General features: G+C 45.0%; 1 protein-coding gene across 5 annotated transcripts in view; it reads right to left on the bottom strand.

Annotated features, from left to right (window-relative positions):
- SNX5 (sorting nexin 5) overlaps window positions 1-18,269 on the bottom strand; it is an 88,778-nt gene that overhangs the window by 59,347 nt on the left and 11,162 nt on the right. For 4 of the 5 annotated variants that reach the window (XM_028500046.2, XM_028500049.1, XM_028500048.1 and 1 more), the window contains exons 3-12: window positions 17,757-17,867; window positions 16,578-16,699; window positions 15,414-15,537; window positions 14,665-14,760; window positions 13,332-13,437; window positions 13,174-13,249; window positions 11,642-11,681; window positions 11,466-11,552; window positions 9,972-10,131; window positions 7,387-7,472 (exon numbers count right to left, since the gene is read on the bottom strand). In XM_028500046.2, the coding sequence (XP_028355847.1) occupies window positions 7,387-7,472; window positions 9,972-10,131; window positions 11,466-11,552; window positions 11,642-11,681; window positions 13,174-13,249; window positions 13,332-13,437; window positions 14,665-14,760; window positions 15,414-15,537; window positions 16,578-16,699; window positions 17,757-17,867 (1,008 nt within the window). Of the gene's footprint in view, window positions 1-5,286; window positions 6,108-7,386; window positions 7,473-9,971; window positions 10,132-11,465; window positions 11,553-11,641; window positions 11,682-13,173; window positions 13,250-13,331; window positions 13,438-14,664; window positions 14,761-15,413; window positions 15,538-16,577; window positions 16,700-17,756; window positions 17,868-18,269 lie in introns of those variants that run through there. The other variant, XM_007110261.4, reaches the window with a different exon arrangement.

The following is an 18,269-nucleotide window of genomic DNA, read 5'->3' as shown; positions in this document are numbered from 1 at the left end:
ACGAAACCTTACACCTACAGGGAATCTAGGGTCAGCAAACAACCGGGCTGAATACTTGAGTGCGTTTGGAAAGACAGCCCCGCCTCTCCACTAAGCAGTGGTCACTCCTCCCACAGACGTCTGCCGAGGACCCAGTGCATGGCAGGCACTGTTCCAGGCGTCCGGGCACATCAGGGAACAGAAAAGGTGTGGAGCCCTGCCCAGCCTCCTTGAGCTCACAGTCCAGCAAAGAGAGACAGAAAATAAGCTGAACATAACAAGAGTAAAGGTGGAGAGGTTTGTGAACATTTTTTCAATAAAGTAGGTAAAGTAGATCAGGAATTAAATAGGATGGTCAGGGAGGCCTCAATGAAAGGCAAGATCTGAGCAACGATTGGAAGCAGGTGAGGGAAGGAGCCAAGGGCGTGTGGGAGGAGAACATTCCAGCTCAGGGCCCAGGGTGGAAGTGAGCTGGGTTCCTGGGGGACTGAGGGAGTTCCAGCTACAAATGACCACAAATTTAGCGCATGAAACAAGCACCATCTTACTGCGCTCAGGGATTCTGGGGGTCAAGGACTCAGGGCCTAGGGGGACAGCTTGTCTCTGTTACACATAGTCTGGGGCCTCAGCTGGGGAGCCGCAACTGTCCTGGGGTGAATGACTGGACCCGGCTTTCTCTAGAGGACACTGGCCAATACAGTAGCCACCAGGAACATGTGGCTGTTTAAATTTATTCAAATTTTTAAAAATTGAAAAGTCACTTCCTGCGAATTCCCTGACAGTCCAGTGGTTAGGACTCGGTGCTTTCACTGTCGTGGCCCAGGTTCGATCCCTGGTTGGGGAACCAAGATCCCACAAGCCGTGGGAAAGAAAAGAAAGAAAAAAAAAAAAAAAAGTCACTTCCTCAGTTGTACTAGCTGCATTCCGGGTGCCAGACTTTGCAAATAAAAACACAAGATGCCCAGTAAATTTGGATATCTGAAAAACATAATTGTTTTGGTATAAATATATCCCAAATATTGCATGAGACATACTTATACTAAAGAAGTAGTGTTGAATTCAGAAACAATTTGACAGGGTGTTCTGTGTTTTCTCTACACCAGAGCTACCATGTGGCCGACGGGCACCTTGCTAGACCGCAGACAAAACCTTCCCATCACACGGAAAGTTCTATTGTCTGCTTCCTGGGCTGGGATGGCTTGAAGGCTGGGCTTAGCTGGGACCCATGACCTCTCCTGCATGTGGTTTGGCTTCTCCCAGCACAGCAGCTGGAGACAGAGAGACAGAGACCGGAGGGAAGAGAGAGAGCGAGGCTTCCTCTGGTCCCTACCGGGAAGTTCCACCCCCACCCCACCTGCAGTGTCACTCTGTCCCATTCTATGGATTACAACCATATCACTAAAGCCAGCCCAGGTTCAAGGGGAGGGGAATTAAATTCCTGTGCCGGGCAGTCACGTTACAGAATCACACAGGGGACGTGGACACCTTTGAAAAATACAACCTCAGGGTGGGGTCTACAAATCAGGTAGGGTCTTGCAGTTGTTGGAAGGACTTGCGCCTTTATGTTGCATCAGATGGGGGCATCCTGGAGGGGTGTTTTGTGGATGAGGGTCATGATCAGACTCAGGTTTTAAACTGAAACGTTAGGAGAGAAGTGGGGGACTGTGAGCTCGTCCAGCACGTGGCTGCCAGTGCTGGTGATGCGGAGGCTCCCTGACAATCCCGGCCCCTGCCCACCTCCTCTCTGCTTACCCAACAAGGACCCTCGTGACAGCACCCCACGCTGGCCTGTCCCTGCCCCCCTCAGTGGGACAAGCGCTTTGCAGGCGGTGTGAACGGGCCCGAAGACAAAAACCAGACTCTAGAAAAACACTTGTGCAAGCCCCACAGGCTTCTGAGCAGGCGTTTCCAGAGTTTCCCTCTCGACATGGGCTTTATCCATCACCTGTTTGTGGGCGCTCACTAGCTGCTTCTCCCCTTATCTCCTGAGGATCCTTTTTCCTCTCCCTCCTCCTCTGGCCACTTTTTCTGCCCCCAAATCCATGCCACCTGCCTCCCAACAAGACCAAATGGGCTCGTGATACAATCAACAACCCTGAGGACAGGGAGGCCCCAAGAGCCTCTGCTGGAGCCAAAGGCTGACTCACCCTCAAGTGACCTGCTCAGCTGCTTTGCAGGAACCTCCTTTCCCCAGGCAGGACAGGCCACTGTGGCGTTGGGACTCCCACCACTAGGCCAGGAATTAGCATGTGTACCAGGCCTGAATCTGGGGAAACTGGTACTAGCCTAAGCCCAGCAGCAGCATTTTAATATGCTGTCCTGGAATCCTGCCCTGTCTTAGGTTGATCATCCAGAGCAGGCAGAGTCCCCTCCTGTGATTCTGCAGTGTGAGAGGACATGGCAAAGTACAGATACACAATCTCCATTCCATCTCCAAACGCCACCAAAATGACAAGAGTCTGCAGCGTGGCAGTTAAAAATCCTATCCTGATCCCCCAAGCCTCTCCCCTTTGACTGATGCTAAAAAATCCTCCTTCAGCTGAGGGTGCACCAGATGAATTAATACAAGAGCTGGAAGGCAGCCATCAGAAATAAAATGGCTGTGGGCTGGGATTATGGGCTCTCTTTTTTCCTGAGTGTTTTGAAGATTACAGGTCTCACAATTTAACAAGCTTTAAAAAGAGGTTTTGTAAAACATGAAAGTAAGACCCAATTAAAATTAAAATCTTCCTAAAATGGCTATGTAAGTCTTTGGTTTAACAAGTGAAGACTGCGGGATGGGGAAAAAGATTGCTCAAGAGAGGCCCGAGGGTGGGAAGGCCAAGAAACCCTCACCTCCTCCACACTTGACCTCCAGGGGGTCCTGCCCTCTTTCTGGTGGGACTGGCAGTGGAAAGACAAAGAAACAAAAGGTGTTCAGGCCTCTGGAACATGGAGACCATTCCAAAGGGAGAGAGAAAGTACTCAACCGTTAGGAACCTCCAGAAACCAAGCCCTACTCTGGAATCCTGAACCGTTCTCTGTAAAATACACTACCTACATAGGTAGGGGGAAAATCAGAAACACATTAACTTTTTTTTTTTTTTTTTTGGTGGTATGCGGGCCTCCCTCTGCTGCGGCCTCTCCCGTTGTGGAGCACAGGCTCCGGACGCGCAGGCCCAGCGGCCATGGCTCACGGGCCCAGCCGCTCCGCAGCACGCGGGATCCTCCCAGACCGGGGCACGAACCCGGTTCCCCTGCATCAGCAGGCGGACGCGCAACCACTGCGCCACCAGGGAAGCCCTAACTGACTTTTATGGGATGTGGTAAAATAGGATTTTTACTTCCTAGTTTAGTTTGTATTGTCTGAATTCCTTTTTAGTAGTCAGAAGATTAAAAACAGAAATTAAATGCCTTTTGAATAGCAACAAACTAAACCTGCAATAAGGCGTCACTGTGCTCTGCCCACCCAGCAAGGGGAGCCATGCATGTTTTGCAGGGGGGCACGGGGAACAGGGCTGGGGGAGGCTCCTCCTGGACCGCCCAGCTCCCAGCTGCCTCTGAAGTTCATAACCGGGCCCTGCCCAGCTGTGGTGCTCCCTGCCTTCCTTCCAGACTTAAGTCACACGGCCCAGCTCTGAACCCATTACCTCCCATCTGTCTGACACCAGTCCCAGAACGCAAGGAGCAGCCTCAGCAACAGAGAGTGTCTTGGGTCACCCAGAGAGGACTGCTGCTCTGGGAAGAGACCATCAGAAACAACTCTGCAAACACTGGGCTGCCCCTTTGTCCCACAAGCTGAGGGCACGTGTGGGCTCTGGGTGCCTCTGCCCCTAACAGGTGGAAGCTGACGGTGCAAGATGACTTCCAAATAGAAACCTCCTCTTACAGAGCTGGGTCTAGGCATCACCTCAGATGAACCTCGAAGGCAGTACCTGACATGTGCTGTATGTGGTACAGAAGGGTCACTAGCTACCAGGTCTCTCAGAGCAATCCTCAACCCTACAGCACACTCACTGAAGCTTTCAGAAGACACCCCAACAAAAGCCTCCCAAACACCACTCAGAAGTGGCCCCAATTCACCCATGGGCTTGAGGAAAAGCATTTTAGAATGCTCTGTGCCCACCTGTGCCCCTGGAAGGTGCCTGGGCAGCTATAAGTTTCCCACTTGGCTCTCCTCCTGCTGAGGCTGCACAAGGTAGCCCCTCCCTTGGGTCTGCACCCTCCGCCGCCCCCCGCAGGCGGCACGTAGATGTCAGCACCCAGTACCACACCGAGTCTTGCCTTCTTGCATCAGGGCGTTGGCTCCCTCTTAGCCAGGTCGCCTGGCTCCTCAGGAAGAGCCCACGTTTGCAGAGGCAGCAATGGCTCCATTGGCCGACGTGGGCAGGGAAGGGGAGGACTAGAAACACTCTCACCCGCCAAGAACCCCGTGCAGTTTCATGAATGACCAGCAGGCCTATGAAGACTTTAGTGCAGAAGGTAAACACAAACACTCCAAGATCACTCGTATAAAATTAACTTGAGGGGCACCTAGTCTAAAGCATTGCTGCACCTTACAGATCTGTCTGGTTCAGAAGGGTGCCCCCTTAGCCACCAAGCAGGGCTGGGACTTGGACCCCAGCGTCCCAACCACCTGTTCCACATCCAGCAACAGACCTAGTCCAAAGTGGCCCCCAGTCAAGGGCTATGGCAAGGCGAGCCACAGCCAGAACTCCTAGGACCAGCTGTGACCCAGGCACACTAGGCAGAGTCGCACACCCCAATGCCACATGACACCTGTGTTACTGTGGGGGATCCGGGGGTGACAGGTGTGCGGGAACCGAGATGTGGTTAGGAACCCAGACTGGAGCACAGCTTGTTTAAATGCACTCACTTCCTGCACCACACCTCCCAAACGCTTCACGTGAAGGGAGCAGGAATTACTGTGTCTAGGCTTGTTTAGTAAATTTTAGTCACTGTAACTGGCTGGGAGAGCAAGAATTCGGCATCAGTTTAACATCAGAAAAAGTCACCTATGGTGTCCAAAACCAGAGTTTTACAACCCTCACACCAGTTACAGCTGATTAAAACACAGGCTAAAAGCAGTGGGTAAACTTTTTACATAGTCTCAAGGTATCTTTCAAATAATTACAAAAGTTAGACATAAACCTGGCAGGCACCACCTTAAGGCTCAGTCACACCGATGATGGGATAGATATACCCTTAAAAACAGGTCTATAGTCTTCTAAACTGTTAAAGATTAGAACAGAGGCTGGGACAACGCTTGGCAGATACCAAAGCCCTCACCACCCCCAAGGCTTAGCTGCAACTGCAGTCTCAGGGCGCACCTGGTCTTGTTTCCCACAAAAACACTCCATAGTAGAGTATGGATTATTTTATTGTACACTTTATAAAAAGTCCAAACACACACATACCGCCCCCATTAGGGAGGGGGTTCACATCTTTCTTAATGTAGATCTGGCCACCTTCTAAATTAGGCCTTATTACTTGTTCTTATACCCTTAAGATGCTTCTCTCCCCTCAAATACTTATCTCCCAACTACAAAAATTGAGTTGCAAAGGGTGTATATAAAGATTTCAGATTTTTCTTGCTCTTGTTATAGTACAAACAACTCAAGGTGATTAAAGAACCAGGAGAGTAAGAAAGGGGGAAATTACCTAATGAAGAGATGGAATGTCTCTTACCTGTAACAAGCAGCTGACTCATCTGTTATAATCGGCACCTACCCTAAAGTAACCGGTCTGTAGGGGCATGGGCACAGGGAACAGTGAGGCAGTGTGTGCCAAGCCACTGCTTACACAAGCTCCAGAAGGCGCAAGATTCCCGCACCCTTTCTTAATTACGAAAGACAAATTAGAGGAGAACCCAGTACTTAGATTCTACCCACTCTGAGGTATTAAATGCATAAAGATTAGTTATGTCCAAGTAGCATGCAATAGAAATATTTTTAAACCAACATGGTTAAGTGTTAAGATCTTTAGAAATCAAAATATTTATTCACATAATTTTAAACTAAAGCCAAAGGTAATAAATCTTCCGTGGTAATGATCTGAGTGCAAGTGATGTGGGCTTTCTTCACATTCACGTCCTTCGTTCAGTTGTTCTTGAACAAGTCGATGCAGCTCTGCAGGAGGGAGACGCTGTTCTAGAAGACAGACGTCGGGGCACTGGTGAGGCACGGACCTCAGACCCACCGACTTCGCTTGTCACAAGACATCTGGCCGGGTGCTTGTTTTTCATTCAATGACCCTTGAACCACAATTCCCCTCACCCTAATTTCACACTGGGGAGCTCCTCACCCTCAGAAGGGCTGGTCAGCACCCCACCCCACGCCCCAGGTTTGCTCCCACTGCAATCATGCCAATCCCACTCATGTGACTTAACCTAAATGTGGTATTTGAAAGCCTTGGAAAGACTGGATAAAAAGTTGCTAGGGCTTCCCTGGTGGCACAGTGGTTGAGAGTCCACCTGCCGATGCAGAAAAAGTAGTTATGGGTGTGATTATAAATGAGATTACAAATGATAAATATTCACATAGGACTTGGCAGGAAATACTGTACAAAGTTCTCACTTTAAAGGAATTCAAAAAACCTAGACTACTCAGAACACTATGCATAAATGACTCATAAATGATACTTTAAAACTCCAATTTAAAAGGTCATATACAGCAGGACTTAAAGAGGGAAGTGAGTAAGCATCTCTGTTGTGGTCAAAATAAAGGAATTCAAAATACAAACATTCAGTCTTCCTTTAACCAGCACAGATGGCCAGTGACAGTGACCTGACTGCCCCGGCTCAGACAGCACCCTGAGGGGCTCAGTATCTGCTGTACCCAGGAACCACCCAAAGAGCCCAGAAACCCTGAGTGAATGAGCCTGGGCACAAAAACAAAAACAAAAACAAAAAACTCCTAAGAGCTCCCCAGTAGGATTCTAATATGATCTAGCACTGAGAACCACTGTTCTCCATCTTTTCTGGGCTAAATTATGCTACAGACATTATGAAGAAGTTTTCCTCCTTTTTAAACCAAAAGGGAATTAATATCAGAAGACACTTAGCAAATTAGAATACTATCAAAAAAAATCTTCCATGAAAATTCCAGATAACGAAGAGCTTATAAATGCTATGATGGATGCTCACAAATTACTGGAAAAACTCCTTCAGGGTGTGGCCCGCAAGGACGTCAAGAGAGAAGCTGGGTAACCGCCACCAAGAATGCTCTTCTCAAAAAGCAGTATTTCATCAAGACATACGGAGTTTTGGTTTGCAGTGGAAAAAATACTCTGACAAGTGGCTCCCACCCACACCTCGGGGATTAAAACCACAAAGCAAGTGCCATCTGCTTGATGACACTGGAATAATGAATTGGTTAATAACGTGAAAAAGACCCCCCAAAGTTGACTTAGTTTGAAGATAACACTTACCCTGGCATGCTTTATTTCCAGTTCAGACATTTCAATCAGATTCTTCCTAAATGCTGCCACTCTCTTTCGTTTGAAATTGATTAGCTCTACAAAGCAAAGTTTACCAAGAAAAACAGAACAATCTTCATCTTTAACTTCCAAATACCATTCTTACAAATAAAACGACCTCCAAAGCTTTGGTACCCTACACCACATTTTCTCACATTTTTGTTATCTCTGCCATTGGAACACACCCCCAGTCACCAAGAATGGCCCCCGAACACCTGGAGGTTTCTGAGTTGAGATGCCTTGCCCTTTCCGTCTAGGAACCAGTGCTTGTGGAGGGTGGGCTAGGGAGGTATTGGGCCACACATACTTGCACCAATGACCTTTTTTATGGATCATTTTTAAACTTTGAAAACTGCTTTTTTGTGGCTATTTCTACAGAACATGCCACCTTTGTGTCTATCCATCATGAAAATTCAGGATCACTGGCCTATCAGACTCCCTCTGATTCCTTCCACACACTTGTGAACTCAGGCTCTACCCTGCAGCTCTCACCATCACTCCTGTGATCAAAATCCTCCCTTAGCTTAAGCTGGTGCTCAGAGTCCTGTATCTTGTCTACACAGTACCGTCCAACAGAAATGTAATACAAGCAGCCACATTAAAAAATAAAAAATCAAAAAATGTATAGTGATGTTAACAACAGTAACTCGGATATATCAGGCTGGTCTTGTCAGATGTCAAAATAAGCTCTTCTCCTTCCCTCCAGGACCAGAACTCCAGACTGACCCATCTGTCTCCCAGGACATCTGCCCACTGCCCTGTGCTACTGCAAGAGCTCCCATCAATTCAGCCACAACCTTAGAACCTCAACCTAAGACAAACAGGTTAGGAGCCCTTTATCTCATTATTCTACAGAGTACTGCACTTTTAAATAGTGTACACCCAGGCTTACATTTTGAATAGGAGGATACGATCAAACAACAAAGGGACAAACCTTGGGCAACAGAGACAGGCCTAATCTGGCACCATTGTAAAGCTTTGTGGCTTCTCTTTAAAAAAATTCTCAAAGCCACTAAACTCTGGCCTATATAATTACCTAAGATTTCAACTCAGTAGTTTTGAAGTATTCTTTTTCCTTAGAAATTTAAATTAGCTGTTTTTTAAAAAAAGCTAAAATTTTTATTTAAACTACAGTGCGAGAAGGAGGTTCCTCTGAAAGAATCCAAAGGGCAGCCATGGGAGCGTGTCTGCAGGCCATTTGCAAAGACTGTACAGAGAAGCCCTGTCCCTCAGTGAGGGCACCGGAGTCCTGAACAGAGAGAAGCCAAGACAAAGGAGCAGAGCTCTTCCAGGTACACTGGGACTGCAGCGCCACAGAGGAGGGGGAAGTTCTGAGGAAACAGTCTTATAATGAGATATGGATTCCACATGGAAACCTGAGTTTTGAAGGGGGAGGGTTGATTCTGAGGGTGAATCAAGTGTCCACTCTAATTTACACTCACATTCTGGAAGACACAGTCTTTACTTTTTGCTCTGGCATGTTCCATGGCCCCTAAGAACTTCAGGGCAGTGAGATCCCCACTAAGGAAAAGACTACATACTACACTCGTGTTCAGTGGACATGGTACACCATCTCCCAATTTTATTTTGTTTTATTTTTTTGGCCACACTGCGTGGCATGCGGGATCTTAGTTCCCTGACTAGGGATTGAACCTGTGCCCCCTGCACTGGAAGCAGAGGGTCTTAATCACTGGACCACCAGGGAAGTCCTAAATTAAATTTTAACAGCCCCTTACTCTGGAATGGTAGAAGGCAAGAACCAACCCTCTGGGGATGGAATACAACTGAGTCATTATTACAGACTCATGATCCCTGAAGAGTATATACGTATGTGCACACATCCTGACACTTCCCCACTGTTGGCTAAAAGGTCTAGAAGCAGAGGCACCCCAGAAGAAATGAGCACACGTGGCACTCAATCTGGGCTCCTGGAAGAAATGGCGATTTTCATGGCTGGAGTAGAAAAGGTCTAAGATTAGCACAAAACATCTAACCCTCAAAAATATGGGGGTGTCATAAGGACACGCCAGCTTTAAAGGCACTCTCACTGGCTCAGTCTGGACAGTGTGAACACCAAAATAACTTTGTACAGTCATGAATTTTAAAATTTTTTGAAAACAGGAATCCATGAGTCTAATGAAGATGATTAAAAAAAATGGGAGAGAAGGGAAGGCTTGTGTTAATAAAGAACAGACAGAACCAAGTGCTGACCTGGAGGAGTCGGGGAGGGGACAACTATGTATTGTATCAAAGGTTACCAAAGTTGGTAACTGTACTGTAGGGATGTAAGAGAAACACAGCGAAGTTTTCAGGGATAAAACGACTAAGAAAGATACAACTTAATCTCAAATGGTTAAAAAAAAAAAAACCCAGATATGTTTATAAAATCACACAAGTAGGAGCACATGTACGTGTACAAGTGACAAAGCAGAGGATGTATGGGTGTTCTCTGTACCATTTGTGCAACTTCTCTCTGTAAGCTTGAGATTATTTCCAAATAAAAAGCAAAAAGTAAATAAAGAGTGGCCCCACTCAACCTTCTTTTGCAGATTCAGAAAGCTGTTCGAATTTCTGGCAGCATTCCTGCTGGTGTGCCTCAGCCAGCTTGACATCTCTGCTTTTTAACCGGGCCTTATCCAACGCCTTGTTTGAATTCTCATAGTCAATGAGGGCTTTAGTGCGTCTGTATAAGAGATCCTGAGAAGAAAATTAACAGATATGATACATGGTAGTTAAACCTATACCGAAAAACCTCTAGATCAATGAGGGCTGTGCGTCTGTATAAGAGATCCTGAGAAGAAAATTAACAACAGATATGATACATGGTAGTTAAACCTATACCGAAAAACCTCTAGAACAGAACAGGAAGACTATCTGAAGTACTCTAAGAAACAGACAAGTACCTTGGGGCACTGCCTAAAATGTCAGACATCAACCATCTCCTGCACCGCCCTGCCCTTAAATCTTAACATTAGGCTGGTAATAGCAATGCTTAATGCATTGCTGACGGCGTTTCCAGAATTCTTTATATGGATCAAGAGAAGGAACCAAACAGTGATGACTACAGGATTTTTTTCTCTAAGAAACATGTCACAAGACAAGTCACCTAAAATACAACTAAACTACGGGGGAAAGAATTAATTTCTACTTCCTGATGACATTTTCCCATTAGGTATTTTCCCCATCTAATTTTATGCTGCCAGGTTTAGTATATTTCATATAAAAATAATTTAAATATTTTTCTTCAGGAGAGTGTAGACAGTGAAGAATGCACGTTCCATTCCCAAAGGTCATTCTGCTGACCACTTCATCTTGCTTTTGGTTAAGTAATGCTTTATGACTCAAAGGCTGCAGTGACAACTGCAATTCAATAAAAGGTCACAACCCCAAAGCCTTTTCTGCCTCAGAAATAGCCCCTTTGGTATATGTCCGGTTACCTCTGCATTCAACAGCATATAATCTCCCAAACCATTATCTATCTACTCAGCACCAGCCCTACTGCCCCTAAGTTCCTAGGTATTGCAAACTAAGGACACAATGTCACAAAAAGGCACGTCACTGTGAGATGATTTCAATCTAAAACGGAACTGGAGGATACACACCCGCACCCTCAGAATATAACTTATACAACTTAAGAACTGAGAGACTGATTTCCCACAAACACCTGATATACAGGAGACCAAGACTTACCTCCCGACCAGTGAACACCGGCCAATGAGCTTACTGCTGGGGACCAGCTCCCTCACGCCAACCATCTTACTGCCAAAGACTCTTCCTCTTTGCACTCCTTGCCCCAAAATACATCCCACCCCACATCCTCAATGGACTCTCCTGTGGCTTGCTACAGTGTTTCCCACACTGCATGCAACTCCTCTGCTATTCCTGAAGAAACTCGAGCTTGCCTCAGTTTACTTCTTTATTTAGGCTGACATCACTTACATGAACAATCCTGACAAATCCCCATCTTCTTTCATTTTTAACAAAGAGAATACATCTGTGTCATCAGACCTCTTCTGGGAGAACTCCCTCACCTTAGCAGCCTCTATGTTGAGCATGTAGTATCGGAGGAGCTCTGTCAGCTTTAAGTCTTCATCTGAGGAGACTCGACTCTCTACTTTCTGTTAAAAAATCAAAGGCCACCATCATCTAAGCAGAAATCTACAGATTATAGAATACATACCTTGAAGACCAACATAAAAATCCTTACCCTAAGTTTTTCAAATAGCTCAGCCGCCTTCAATAGGTACCTGCAAATATACACGATTTTGGCTTACGGTCTTAAATCATGTATGAAATATGATCTTATCAATGCTCTAAGACATGAATGGGTAAATTCAGGAGTCCTAGTCTGTGGCGCTTTAGAATTAACTTATCAAAGCAATGCTTTCATCACAAGTGGCCCAATCTAGCAGAGAAGACAGTTACGAAATCGAGCACATTTCCAGTGCCGCACTCACCAGCATTGGCCTCTCTTGTTGCCCCTCAGCCACCTTGCTGTGCAGAACCTGTGTCCCCACGTTCTTATCCGCTGTTAAACCTGTGTTAGCCAAGGTCAGGTTCTAAGCCATAAATACGCTACTAGTTTGTCTTGGTTCTGCCATCAGCCTGACTCCCATTTTCAAGTCTGAAATACTAACGCCCCCTAGACCAAGCCTAAGTGTAAGGAGAACACAGTCATTTGAGAGTTAACAGCGAGGGGGTGGTTCCAGGATACAGTGCCCACCCTGCAGAGACTAAAATCCACAGTTGATCAAGTCCCTTATCTATATGGTGTATTTATTTGCATATAACGCATGTACATCCTCCTGTATACGTTAAATCATCTCTAGATTACTTACCACGCCTAAAGTGTAAATGCTATGTAAATAGTTGTAAGTACAACATAAATGCTATGCAAATAGTTGCTGATGCACAGCAAATTCAAGTTTTGCTTTTTGGAACTTTCTGGAATTTAAAAAACAAGTATTTTCGATCCGCAATTGTCTGAAGCTGTAGATGCAGAACCCACAGATATGGAAGGGGCCAGCTATACCATCTCACACCAGAAATAACTAGAATGAAGAAACTGTGAAAAATTTAGGGCTTCCCTGGTGGCACAGTGGCTGAGATTTCGCCTGCCGATGCAGAGGACGCGGGTTCGTGCCCCGGTCCAGGAGAATCCCACATGCCGCGGAGCGGCTGGGCCCGTGAGCCATGGCCGCTGAGCCTGCGCGTCCGGAGCCTGTGCTCCGCAACGGGAGAGGCCACAGCGGTGAGAGGCCCGCGCACCGCAAAAAAAAAAAAAAAAAAAAAAAAAAATTAATATAAAAAAATGCTCAAAATCAGACTGGGGTCATTACTTTACCCTTATGGCCACCTTAACCAAATCTCTTCAAGTCAGCCCAGGGCATTACTGAGTAAAGCGCAAGCACTATTTGCCAGTAAACACAAAGCAAACTTCTCTCAAAGACAATTCCAAATCAAAATAATCAACAACAGACACATGTAAGTTTGACAGAAATAAAGGCTTTGACAACAGCTACCACGTTTGGTACAGAAGTGCCCTGAGTCCCCTACAAACGTCTTTCCAGTATTTATGCTCAGAGGGTGTATAGTATAAAGTGAGTGCTGGAGACTATGGTCGACCCCAGATGGGCTTGGCTCAAGAGCGGAACTGAACCTGTGTAGTCATTACCCATTTTACCACCCAACAGTTTTCAATTAGGGGATTAGAGAAAATGTCTTCCAACAAAAACTTACTTTTTGATGACCGTGGGCTCTTCTAAAGCCAGGCTATGCAAGCAGGCTGCGGTGTGGATGTAATCGTCCGCTACATCTGCAGGAACAAGGACAGCCCTTTTATGTGAGCAGAGCTGGCACATTAGCAGACTAAGGGGCTAATGGGCGAACGTATTTACTTTTATGAGCGCTGGTCATTCTGTCAGCCTTTGCACAGGAACCCTTGATCCTATCGTAATAGTTACTGAGGAAATGCTTCTCTTGCTCAAAGAAGTCATCTACCTCCTAAAGGGAAGGAAAAAAGGTTTAAGAAGCAAAACTTCTAACAATACAAATATGTATTTTATATTAGAAAAAAACACTAAAGAAATAAGCTTATGCGTAAGTTTAACCTCTAAAGACCAGGGAAATAAAAATAATTTTTTTTTGAAATGGACTTTTCATACCTGGGATTAGGAAAAGTGAAATGCTGGCAGGAAATGTCAACAGAGAGAACCATTTTGAAGAGCCATTTAGCACAGCCCAGTAAAACTCAGCATCCTCTCTAACCTCCAGCCAATTCCGCTAGAGTGGTGGTTCCGCCCAGTGGGTGGCTCCCTCGCCTTGGATACCTGCACCTGCCAAATGTGTTCAGTTCCAGACTGGGAGGCAACGCTGGCCAGACTGGGAGGCAACGCTGGCATCTGGCGGGCACTGACCAGGGATGCCAAATGCCCCCGCAATGCGTGGGGACAGCACACCTTCAGTTGTGCCAGAGACAGCCCCAGAGCTTCCACATTTCTGACAATGCCCTTTCTCAGCACCTACACCCTGGGCTCCTTACTCAAGCCCTCAAGTGGCAAAGTCAGACACCAGACAGTAACTGTTATGGTAGCAGGGAGGGAGGCTGAGGAGTGAAGAAATAAACCATACCTACAAGGCTAGTGAGAAACTTGTACATTTATTTGATGTTCTAGAACAGCACTGTCCAATAGAAACATGTGAGCTACACGTGCCACTTAAAACTTTTGTAGTAACCACATTATAAAAAGAAACAGGTAAAACCCATATTTTATGGTTCTTTCTTCCTATCAAGTCCTTGAAATCCAGCATGTAAACAAAACATAAAATTCAGTTCCTTTATTACACCAGCCAACTGCATCTGTCAAGTGCTCAACTGCCCCCTGAGGCCGGGGCTACCAGGGGACAGTGCAATTCTGGAGAACAGCATGAAATACTGGTCTTGTAGCTTATTTTTAAAAAAAAACTGAGTAACCTCTCCTTACAGAAAAGGAGAAAACGAAGACTTAAGTGTGGAAAGGTTCTTATGCCTTCTCCTGGGAAAGAACGGAGTATTTTCGGAAAATAAGTGAAAATTCAATGAGTAGATAAAAATAACCAAATTTGAAAAAAATTATTTACATTTTTGAGAAGCTAATACCATTTGTTTCACAAATACCTATTCTGAAGAAACAAAAGGTCACCTATTCACACGAAGAGAAGAATTTTCTCAAACAGCTAAAGGCCACTTACCTTAACTCCTGAAAAAAGGACTTCATCAGCACTTTTCACCACACTTTTGAAAAAGCCACCAAACATCTCTTTGGTATTTTTCCGCCTAACACTTAGCTAAGGAGAAATCCAAAACAGTTAACGGTACATATATTTCCCATCAAGTCCTGAACACGTTCGCATACACTTAAGATACCTCTAATTCCATCGTTAACAACAGATCTAAAATATCAAATAAACAGCTAAATCTAAGCACAGGTTGTAATTCTAAAAGTGTGACTTAGGAAATATTTTGAAAAACTATCTAGGTATCAATATCAAGTCTTAGTGCCTTTAAATTCTTGGTAGAATTACTGTTCTGTTATGCTGATTATTCACTGGTTAGACTTGTGAGGAAATGTCTAGGTCAGGGCTTGCCTCATACATATTAAACAGCAAGGAATGTAACGTATTTTTGTAAAAAAGCAAGCATATGTCTCTCCCTTTCAATGAAAAAAAACAAATGTGGATCAACTTAAATTCTTTCGAATAATCCCAAACTTAACTGAGGGGGAAAAGGTCAAAATATTTACATGCAACATTTTATAAAAATGCCTTACACATTGGATCTATTGCCCTGGGGGAGGCGGGCAAGGGGAGGGGCATCTAAGAAAGGTTTCTGTTGTGTTTATAAGAAACTCAACCTTGAAAGTCAATTTTTCAGAAAATATATCAAGTATATTCTTTGTACATTTTAACTGAATCATGGAAATGGAATAAAAATGCCTTACATCTTGATCATATTCCAGGAAAATGTGAAAGTTGCGATCTTTACTGAGAACAGGGTGAGAGGAGAGTCGCTGAAGAAAGACTTCATGGGAAGACACAGTCTTCTTGAAGACCGCGAGATACTCACTGGAAGAGAAGCACACAAGGCCTCAGCTCAGCTGACCACCCAACACTGCTCCCTGGGACCTCACTGCGCGAACACCTCAACTGGACCCAAAGCAGCTTGGTATAACGTAGCATACAACTAGGTAATAAGGCAGTTCTCGTTTTGGAATATGTGGAACAGCCACCAAAGGGGAAGCGATATAACCAGAGTTGATAGGGTACGTCTGTGAAGCCCAAACCCACGTGTACTTAAGCACAAAACACTGGCTTCTTTAAAATCATGAAAACCCTTTAATTTTGCAGCCATGTACACAGCAGTGAGTCTAACAAAGCCTGGAACCGTCAGAAACTACACAGTGGCTTCATCTCAAACTACACACTAGAGATGACTCTGAACTTCCCAACAGTAGGAACTTGAGTCTGTTGTGTTCAGCGCTCTATCCTCAGCGCTGTCCACGGGGTACCAGGCTAATGGGCCTGTGCCAGCGTGCTGAAGAGACTCGCTGAGATGGACCCCGAAGGGAGGGAGCCAAGGGAAAGAAGTACAAGGATGGCATCATAAGAAACTGTATGCAAACCTCCAACTATGATACAGAATAAAGAATCCATTTTTCTTTGAAGAACTACAACCAGATTAAAAGAGCCAGAGCTGCGGCTATTCTTAGAATGCTTCTTTGTAGCAGCACTCACCGCCATCTAGTTTCAACTATGCTTCCAGTAAACAAACTTCAGGGAAGAAAGTTTTGTATGTTATCACAGCCTGAAGACTTGTTTATATATAAAGACAAACGTTTAGTTCTTCACTTTATGCCAGACCAACACTCCATGACAAGCATGGTCTACAGACAGAACCACCATCTACTCAGCATCAGCAGTCCCCAGGGAATCAATGTCTAAAGTACAAAGACCAGGCCCCTTCACCCACACTCTGCAAAATGTGGTTTGAGAAGACAATAGCCGGGTAACTAATTAACTGAAATTAGCTGTCAGATTCTGGTTTCTGCACACATCACCACTTTTATTCTCAAAGGGCAGAGCCCCCATCAAGAAAATGCACTTACGCTTCCAGCTCTTGCTTCATCTTGGCAAATTCTTCTTTGGTCATAGACCCTTCACCCTCTCCCAGTTTCTGCATCTTCTCTCGAGGGCCGTCGAAGTCAGGCTTTGCAGGCGCGGGCGGAATCTGCAGTCAAGGCGGTAACTCTTGAGGGTTCTCGCCCCCAGAGACGTGCAACTCAGTGCCTGTGCACAGGAGGCAGGGAGCCCAGAGGGGCTGCCTGAAAATCAACTTGCACTTTTCTCTTAAACTTATTCCTTTCGGCCACTTAAAAGATGTGTCCCCTACAATGGGCACTCACTTTGACTGCAACCATTTGTTCAGTTAATCACTGGACAGTTGGTAGGTATGACCGTTTATCCTGCTTCAATTGTCAGTTTAATTTATATATTACAATCAATGCTAAAATGAAGCCAATGAAGTACGATGAAGATAATAATCTCTGGATTTATAAAGGAATTTATTCCAGAGGATAAAAGATTCTAATTTTGCGTGGACATTCTTAAACATAAGCTTCAGTACTGATTTTGTTTAACTATTTGACCAGATTCTTTAGCTGGCCTGGCAGGAAAAGCCATGTTTCTCTCTCCTTTAAAATCGGCTAAGGAACTTCCCTGGCAGTCCAGCGGTTAGGACTCTGCGCTTTCACTGCCGAGGACACGGGTTCAATCCCTGGTTGGGGAACTAAGATCCTGCGAGCTGCACAGTGCAGCCAAAAAATAAAAATAAATAAAATCAGCAAAGTCTCTTCCTAGAGCCACGCATTAACTCTCAAGGGCCGAGCACAAAGACAACTGCCCCCTTTACGCCTTCAGCAGAACACACCTGAGAAACCCAGCACACACTACCACCAGCAGAGATCAATTCCACTTGATGGCTGAAAGGAAATGCCAGAGAAATGCCAAACCCAAAGGTAGACAAGACTTTACACCATGAAACTGCTTATTCTCTTTTATTGTACAGAATATAAGACTATGCTTCATCTTACAGCTAAAACGCTATTTTCACATACTTTAGATTTTACCAGTAATAGTTAACACATACTCTAGTTGACAAATGAAATCAGACTATTTTCACAATCTATTATAAAAAAAAAGTGGGTAAAAGTCTCTCAAAACAAAATGAACAGCAAGGTAGAAGAAACTGGCTTCAGTAATTATTTGATTACCCAAAATGTACTTACAATAAGCCCAGCATAGTCTGTAGTTTCAATAAGAGTGTCATGTAGCCACACAAAGTCTTCATGTTGCCTTGTAACAGAAAACTCTGGGCTCTGAAACGTGGGCAGCGTAGTCTGTAAAGAAAAAAGAAGTGACTGTTAACTACTATTTTCAGATAAAGTGGCTTGGGTTTCATGCAGTGCACTATGGGAAAATTCTGCATAATAGAACATCCAGTTTTTTAATGAGATCCAATAAAGAACAAAGCTAAGATTCAACACGTTCTTTACGGAATTCTAGTCACACAACTCCACCTTTCAGGTCAACTCAGACAGATATAATCACGTAGGCCTCACGCTGCCTGAGTGACAGGTATGTTAATCAAGCCACCAAGGTATGCAGAGAAAACCTCGTGGGAGAGGACCTCATAGACAACGTATTACCAATATTATGCTGGAGATGGCATAAACCAAGAGCTCTAGCTTCAAACTTCCTGACTCAAATTGTGCCTCAGCCATTTACTTCATTTAAACCTG

The sequence above is a fragment of the Physeter macrocephalus genome, chromosome 14 (genome assembly GCF_002837175.3).
Source record: "Physeter macrocephalus isolate SW-GA chromosome 14, ASM283717v5, whole genome shotgun sequence".
NCBI classification, from domain to species: Eukaryota; Metazoa; Chordata; class Mammalia; order Artiodactyla; family Physeteridae; genus Physeter; species Physeter macrocephalus.
Note: the sequence above shows the minus strand (reverse complement) of the source record. Positions and strands in the feature narration are given on the sequence as shown.